Source organism: Erpetoichthys calabaricus, chromosome 14, assembly GCF_900747795.2.
Source record: "Erpetoichthys calabaricus chromosome 14, fErpCal1.3, whole genome shotgun sequence".
In the NCBI taxonomy this organism is placed as follows: Eukaryota; Metazoa; Chordata; class Cladistia; order Polypteriformes; family Polypteridae; genus Erpetoichthys; species Erpetoichthys calabaricus.
This window is the reverse complement of record NC_041407.2, coordinates 47,428,234-47,437,290: the sequence shown is the minus strand read 5'-3', so window position 1 is coordinate 47,437,290 and position 9,057 is coordinate 47,428,234. Positions and strand designations below refer to the sequence as shown.

At 37.3% G+C, this 9,057-nt stretch overlaps 1 protein-coding gene across 1 annotated transcript in view; it reads left to right on the top strand.

Annotated features, from left to right (window-relative positions):
* The first annotated feature begins 1,305 nt into the window (after positions 1 to 1,305).
* Positions 1,306 to 9,057, top strand: part of smap2 (small ArfGAP2) — a 46,892-nt gene continuing 39,140 nt past the window's right edge. Inside the window, exon 1 of the mRNA XM_028819925.2 lies at positions 1,306 to 1,767. Coding sequence (XP_028675758.1) covers positions 1,665 to 1,767 — 103 coding nt within the window. The 5' untranslated portion in view covers positions 1,306 to 1,664. The remainder of the gene's footprint in view (positions 1,768 to 9,057) is intronic.

Sequence of the window (9,057 nt, the reverse complement as noted above, 5' to 3'; positions counted from 1 at the left end):
TGAACTTCTGTACAGATGAATGATAATCTTACATACATTATTATTATAGATAAATAGATAAAGAAACTATTGTGGAGCCCAACTTTGCAAGTGTTGGATTCTTTATATTGCATCATTTTTTTATCCCACCACTTTTTCAAATGCACAATTTATGACATGCCATTTGAAATCTTAATTACTTGGGTCTTGTGGTCAGGTGGCACAGCTAGCACCTACTATATGCCATTTTGTCAAAATTAAACTGCCACGGACTGTTTGAGTCTACAATAATAAATCCTTTGCTTAACTGATAGTGTAACTGAACTTTTAAAAACAGTAGATGCTAAAAACTGTGAGGCTACAGTAGACTCATGTAACTTTTAGGGTATGATTGTTGGTTATGCCATTACATATAAACCTTTATAAGTGTGTAACGATATCTGTTTTGAGTTTTATATATTAATAACATAACAACCTATTATATTCAGGTCCCAATCTGAGATTCTGAGTTGGTTTGTCATGTGGTGGGTGCGGCAATGGGCTAACAGCATATGCTTCTAACTTCTCTCTCTCTCTCTTATCATATTGATTAAAACTTTCTTCATATTGTACAGGGGTTCACAGCAGCGCTGGATGCAAAGCAGGAACCAGCTGTGAATGTGGTGCCAGTCAATCAAAGAGCCAACACACACTCACCAAAATGGGTCAATTAATAACTGCCAGTTAACCTAACACACCAATCTGTGAAATGTGGGTAAAGCCCATGTGGACATGAGGAGAATATGCACACTTCTCACATGCAATAACTAATCATGGGATTCAGACCCAGACTGCTGGATCTATAAGGCATCAGTGCTAGCTAATATGCCATCATATGCCTCTCTCAATTTTATAATTTGTTTAAATGACACCAAGGTAGTAATAAAACTGGTTTCTCAGCTCACATTTACAACTTTGAGACAGACTGTAACTACAAGTAGATGTAAACAGGCAAAAAACATGGTTTAGACAGTGTATTCTGATCTATTTTTCATCGGGTGAAAAATGTTATTGTAACGTATTTTGACCTTTTACTCGTCGTCCAGTGAAGCGCTCTATCGAATGAAAACGTGAAGAAACACTCTTTTTTCTCCGTGAAATCTTCTCCTTAAGAGTTAATTTATACGGTGACACCTAAACATTGCTCACTTTATACATCTGCAAAGCGTCAAAGTCGTTAAGGACCATCACTTTGATTGCCTGTCCCTACGTCACTCTCCGAGTCCTATTATGCATTCATAGGCACACCACTTCAGCAGACAATAAGAGATGGTGCAAGACTCTGCGATAACTGGAGCTTTGCCACTGAAGCGGAAACCGGATGTGGCGACAAAAAGTCGTTGTCGTGACGTGACTTGTAGGACGCTGTCTGCCACTAGTGTGGGGTTGGCGGAACTGTGCGGGGCAGTAACTGGGCATCCCGGTTTTCGAGTGAAAGAACAGGGACCAAAGGCATATCGGTACTGGTGTCGTTTAGACTACGCAGAGGGGATTATTGGAACGCTTCTTGTATGAGTAAAACACTTCCTATTTGCAATAAAAAGAGGAAGGAAGCCATTTTCCTGACAAGATACTCAGTGGGTTGCGGAAGTAAATAGCTTATTCGAACACTTCGAAAAGAGGGACAACTTTGTTTGGCACGAAACATGACGGGTAAATCCGTAAAAGATGTTGACAGATACCAGGCGGAGCTGACCGCCCTGCTGCTGGAGGAGGAGAACAAATTCTGCGCTGATTGTCAGGCGAAAGGTAAGAGCCGGCTGGCAAGAGCAAACACTGGGACTTTGTGGTGAGACTCAGGGGTCGCTTTTTTCCATCAAAGGAGACAGCGAAAGGGGACCCAAAATTAAAAGGTGTTTAACTTGCATCACTCGAATGGCTCGCAAGCACCGTTTATGCGTACGTGTGTTTATGCAGAAGCCCGTATCAGAGGTTGTGGGTTCACACCTGCAGTGTAAGCAAGATGAGGGAATGGGGATTTGGTAATAACACCTGAAGACGAAAGGGGGCTGACCGTAGAGAGAGGGTGTACTAGAATCTGTGTGAGAATATTACGGAAATGGACCTGGTGGAGTGGTGCCATAATAAGAAGGTGTCGATAGTGTTGAAGGGAACTGTTTTGTCAACTACAGTCAAGGTAGCCTGGCAAGCCTTTTTTAACGCACTTCATGCGCTAAAACAACTTAGATTTCCTGTCCAAATTACCGACTTTTTTACTTTTAGTATATTAATAGCAGTACTTGATTTTTATTGAACGTTTGTTTTTAGTGGGTTCCAAGGCTGGTAACGATAAACCAGAATTGTGAAATACATGCTGTACTGTCACTAGTAAAAGCTGTAATAAGACCTGACGAAATCTTGAGTAAACTGGGTATTTGTCATTTTGTTGGTTTAACAGAACAAATATGGTAACTTCATTATACTGTAATAGGAACATCTGATTTCGCGAGTAATCGTGGATACCTGTTGCAGCTGTATTACCAGGTTTAACTGACATATTAGATTTAATTTGGTAAACTTTGAATTCACATAGGCTTCTCATACTAAAGGGCATAGGGTGGGCAGCGTCGGTCCTGGAGGGCCGCAGTGACTGCACGTCTTTCCACCAATCCACTTTCTTAATGAGAAATCAATTATTGCTGGAGAAGCTCATATTGCTCGAGTGACATTTTATGGTCTCACTTGTTAAGGTTCCTTTCCCCTAATTGCTTTTTTTCAGTCTTAAGCAGCTGCATACATTATTTTTAATTGCTCCTTATTAGCAAGATGCAAATGACAAAGGAGCCAGTACTTCTCCATCTAACTTGTTTCCATTTACATCTGTGAGGATTCATCATGCAATATTTGGATTAATAAGACACTTAAGATAATTTCGGCTCCAAATCATTTGGTTGATATCCTTGGAAAGGAAAAAAAAAATCTATGATACAAGAACCTAACATTGTAGACTAACAAGCCATAATGGCCCTCCAAGACCGATGCTGCCCACTCCTGTACTAGAGGGTCCTGGTGATTGCATGTTTTTTGTTTCCACAAATTTCATAATTAGGAGTCACTTATTACTGATAATGCCACATTGCACATTGACTTAAGATTTTGAGTCTTCCATTGGTTCTTTATCTTATGAAGCTTGTTGTTAGCAATAACATGACAACAGAGGATCTACTGTATATGTTTAGTAGTTTATCTACAATGAATGTTTTTCTAAGTGCCAGTTTTGCACCCAGTGCAGCTAGGATAGACATTGTCCCTCAGCAGCTGTCTAACTGGAATAAGTGAAATGGACAGCTGGATGATTGATTGAGGGGTACCAGTCCAGAAAGGCTGCTGGATTTAGCCCGCAAAGAACAGAACTGGAAAACCCAGTGTTAAAATGGTCGAGAAAGTCCTTGGTATCAGGTAAGGTGAAAAATATGAATGCTTTTGTGTGTATGTATGTACGTGTGTATCGCTTTAATCAATATTGGGCTTTATTGCATATATTTCCTGTTATTTTAATGCAAAGCAGCATTATTGAAAAAAAATAGACATAAAACTTGAATTATGAATATGCCCATTCAGCCTCGCTCAAGAGTACAGCTAATCAATTCTTATTCACCTGCTTGAATTTAAAGGTCCCTAAGGTATACTAAGGGAAACTCTGCAGTGTAGCTATTTCCATAAATTTACATGACTCTGCCAGTTACTTCTTTCACAGTATTTACACTTATTGTTATAAAAAAAAAGTTTTCTGTAATTTGCCTGTAGTTTACTCAGAATCATTTACCAGCCGTGTCCCCATTTACTTATTGTAAAGTGTTTATTTATTTATTTATTTTATTATAAATAATCAATGTTTGAGCAGTATCTAAGGGTATCATTGCTTGCCTGCTTGATGAATGATAAAGAAGGTTTGGTTATGTGTCAGTAGGTGTCTGAATCAACAATCTGTTATCTCAGGTGAAAAAAGGGAAATCCAGTTGCTGAGTGAATTAATGCTGTATCTTTGTGAAAAACACTTCACTCTACTGCATTGATTTTTCCTCTCATTTACCTACTTGATTTTATAATGCCATGTAGTTTTATCATTGCCATTTAAGTATTATGCCCACATAATTTGCTATAGATATGAAAAGGCATTTATATTAGGTGTTGTATAAAGTAAACAGAAGTGAAGTATTCATTTTTTCTGTAGTTCAGAGTCAGTGCCTTGGACATTACTTTTGGCAGTGATTATGAGTCTTCATGTTCTGTGAGTTTTGCACGGCTCTGTTTTGATAATTTTAGCTGATGTTCATTTTTTTTTTTCTTCTCAGTGTTTGTCAAGGTGAAGAGTAGCTTTTGTGTATTGCAGAAATTTAATTCACTTTTACAAAATTTAAACAATTTGATTCATCAGTAACTCTTTAGTTTGTTTTTAACCAGCTAATGATGCCAATTAAATCTTACAATATCGAATTTTACAAACCTAACAATGTGATTCTCTGACAATCCACTTTTAACAGCATATTGTTACAAAACACTTCAAAGAATGTATTTAAATTAAATATCCTAAATTATCTTGGAATGTTTAATAAGCAGTATTTTTCAGTTACTCGAGAGAATATGTCCGATAATACATTTGTAGTGTGCACATGGTAAGATAAAATAGGTAGTCAATGTTGATATTATCCTTTATAAAGCCTATGCTGAGATCCCCTCAAGAATCTAAAATTTCCTGATGTCCATTATACATTAAAATTCAAGCTTTGCATTGTATTTTGATATTTATGAATGCCAATACTAGTTGTCTTAAATGATAGTTGGGTAATTTCTTGATGGGTATATCAGTATTTTAATGCTGCTGTTACTATTGTGGCAGTGTGGTGTAGTGATTAATGCTTTGGACATCCAATCCTTAGGCTGTGGATTCAAATCTTGTTAATAACACTGTGATCAACAGCAGGTCACTTCACCTGTCTGTGCCCTAAATGGAGAAATAAAAGAAATGGAGCCAGTTATCTCAAATGTTGCAAGTTGCCATGAACAAAGGTGTCATCCAAATAAGTCACTGTATTGGAATGTAAAACATACAAATACTTTTACAACTCATATGTGCATGGATCAAACTAATGTGTATCAGTCCAGAAGCTTCAGTTTGTATCAACAACATTGTTTCAGATTACTTCAGACTAAAACGTGGTTCTAGACAAGGATGTCCCCTGTCACCACTGCTACTTGCAATTGCCATTGAGCCATTGGCAGCTCACATTCAAAATGCTTCTGAGATAAAAGGGATTATCAAAGAAGGACATGAAGAGAAAATATCACTATTTATAGATGATATGGTACTATATGTATATACCAGATCAACAAAATACTATCCTACCCATTCATTTTACCTGGAGTGCAGTTTTAGAACTGTAATCCTCTCTGCTGTCTGTACAATTCAGTTTTGTGCTTTAAATGAGTAGAAGCACTGCTGAAATAAACCATTATTATATAATAATAAGTAAATGATCTAAACTTTTAACAACTACCCTATTAAAATTTTAAGTCAGGGCGGGGTGAACTCTTCCCCTTTTTGTTACTTTTACAAAAATATTTTATCAATAAGTATCATACAGAATAACCGAGTGTGTCATACATTAAGTTTAAACACAATTCACAACCCATCTAGAGTGCTGTAAAATCAGATAACCAATTTTGTAGTGTCACTCAGAAGTATCAAAAATAAATATGTATAGCTAACCAAGCCTTTGTAACTTCATGTTTTCAGCTTTCCTCCAAAGTAGGAGTAGTAAAAATTGTGTAGTGCTTTGTCTTCTGCTTCAGACCTTTATAGTATAGATATTTTTAACCATGGGGTCTTTCTAAAAGAATGTAGTTATGATTTTGTTCAGTTTTTTTTAGAGAATTTATCAATGCATAAAAGAATACTGTAAAATGTATAAAAACTTTGGGAGCATGTTCATTTCAACCAAATCAGTTCTCTTAGATAATGTGAAATGAAGACATGGCCATCAATTAATATCTACCTTAACACTTTCCAATTATGTGAAAATATTTTTGTTAATAGTGATTTCAATTTTTTTTTATTTTTTTTTTTACTTTTATTAGACAGAGAAAACGTATGCAATGCAAGGTGAAGTGCAAGAACATTCTGACAAGGAAATATCATGTTTTTATTTGTTAATTTTAAGTTCAAAAGTTATGTAAAAATTCTTCAATCTACCTAATAAACTTGGGTGTGTCATCTGCAGAAAGAAATATTTCCTGTTATAGTCTATCCTACAGTGGGGCAAAAACATATTTAGTCAGCCACCAATTGTGCAAGTTCTCCCACTTAAAAAGATGAGAGAGGCCTGTAATTTTCATCATAGGTGTACCTCAACTATGAGAGACAAAATGAGAAAAAAAATCCAGAAAATCACATTGTCTGATTTTTAAAGAATTTATTTGCAAATTATGGTGGAAAATAAGTATTTGGTCACCTACAAACAAGCAAGATTTCTGGCTCTCACAGACCTGTAACTTCTTCTGTAAGAGGCTCCTCTGTCCTCCACTCGTTACCTGTATTAATGGCACCTGTTTGAACTCGTTATCAATATAAAAGACACCTGTCCACAACCTCAAACAGCCACACTCCAAACTCCACTATGGCCAAGACCAAAGAGCTGTCAAAGGACAACAAACAAAATTGTAGACCTGCACCGGGCTGGGAAGACTGAATCTGCAATAGGTAAGCAGCTTGGTGTGAAGAAATCAACTGTGGGAGCAATTATTAGAAAATAGAAGACATACAAGACCTCTGATAATCTCCCTCGATCTGGGGCTCCACGCAAGATCTCACCCCGTGGGGTCAAAATGATCACAAGAACGGTGAGCAAAAATCCCAGAACCACACGGGGGGACCTAGTGAATGACTTGCAGAGAGCTGGGACCAAAGTAACAAAGGCTACCATCAGTAACACACTACGCCGCCAGGGACTCAAATCCTGCAGTGCCAGACGTGTCCCCCTGCTTAATCCAGTACATGTGCAGGCCCGTCTGAAGTTTGCTAGAGAGCATTTGGATGATCCAGAAGAGGACTGGGAGAATGTCCTATGGTCAGATGAAAAAAACTCTACTCGTCGTGTTTGGAGGAGAAAGAATGCTGAGTTGCATCCAAAGAACACCATGCCTATTGTAAAGCATGGGGCTGTTTTTTCTGCAAAGGGACCAGGACAACTGATCCGTGTAAAGGAAAGAATGAATGGGGCCATGTATCGTCAGATTTTGAGTGAAAACCTTCTTCCATCAGCAAGGGCATTGAAGATGAAACGTGGCTGGGTCTTTCAGCATGACAATGATCCCAAACACACCGCCCGGTTAATGAAGGAGTGGCTTCGTAAGAAGCATTTCAAGGTTCAGGAGTGGCCTAGCCAGTCTCCAGATCTCAACCCCATAGAAAATCTTTGGAGGGAGTTGAAAGTCCGTGTTGCCCAGTGACAGCCCCAAAACATCACTGCTCTAGAGGAGATCTGCATGGAGGAATGGTCCAAAATACCAGCAACAGTGTGTGAAAACCTTATGAAGACTTACAGAAAACGTTTGACCTCTGTCATTGCCAACAAAGGGTATATAACAAAGTATTGAGATGAGCTTTTGTTATTGACCAAATACTTTTTTTCCGCCATAATTTGCAAATTCTTCAAAAATCAGACAATGTGATTTTCTGGATTTTTTTTCTCATTTTGTCTCTAATAGTTGAGGTATACCTATGATGAAAATTACAGGCCTCTCATATTTTTAAGTGGGAGAACTTGCACAATTGGTGGCTGTTACTAAATACTTTTTTCCCCCACTGTATATGATGTAAGTATCTACTTGTATATAAATGCTGATGGCATTAGCATTAGCAAATGACATTGGTAACAGAATCCTGTCTGGTTCTGTGCTCTGAAGTAAAATGTTCAGGAAAAAAATATGAGTTTATATAATTTATATGAACAGAAGGCGTCTGGTCTAGATTATAATAGTTTAAACTTTAAACACAATCTGGATCCATTCCCAGGTTTATATAGTGCAGTAAATAGATGTTTTTCTTTAATATTTTTGCTGACTGTTCTGTTGATGTAATAATGCTGTCACATATAACTGCTGTAGTTTTGTACTCTGGCATTTGCAGGAACCTGCTTCTTTTCATATCTAGCATGCACCTACTTTAGTGATCATAACTATGCCTGTCTGCTTTATGTGTGTGTGTATATGTATGTATGTATGAATGTATGTATGTATGTGTATAAATATATATATATATATATATATATATATAATACAATACATACACAGTGCTGTGTAAAAGTTTGGGCACCCGTCTGAGGTTGCATGATAATTTACTCTGTCTTCATAAGAGAAGACCACAGCAATATGCCATTTTTTTTACTAGAAAAATGTAGACCAGGGGATGTTTATTGACCAAAATTCTCACTGTAGCGTTATTGACTTACATGAAATAAAATAAAATATAAAAAATGTGATATGCAAAAGTTTGGGCACCCTTTTAATTGTATTAATTTGAAGACTTGTAGTAATTTAATACTGACAGGTTGCAGCTTAAAATTACTTTGATTAGCTCATTAAACCTTAAACTACAAAGACAGAAGCAACCAATTATGTAAAAGGTTATTTAATATAGGTAATTGCTACTTGTTCTTGTCCATGGTTCTCTCTTAGAGAGTAGGAACATGGGAACCTCTAAAGAACTCTCTACTGATCTAAAAACTAAGATAATTCATCATTATGAATTAGGGGAAGGGTACAAGAAATTATCACAAAGGTTTGGACTGTCCGTCTCCACAGTCAGAAATGTAGTTAGGAAATGCAAGGCCACAGGAACAGTCCTTGTGAAGGAAAGATGTGGTAGGTCAAGAAAAATATCTGAAAGCCACAGCTGAAGGCAGGTTAGAATGGTCACAGACAAACATCAGACCACCTACAGAGAGCTACAGGAACATCTGGCTGCTGATGTGTCATTGGACATTATTACACAGTCCAGCGCACTTTGTACCGGAAACAGTTTGGTGGAAGGGTGATGTG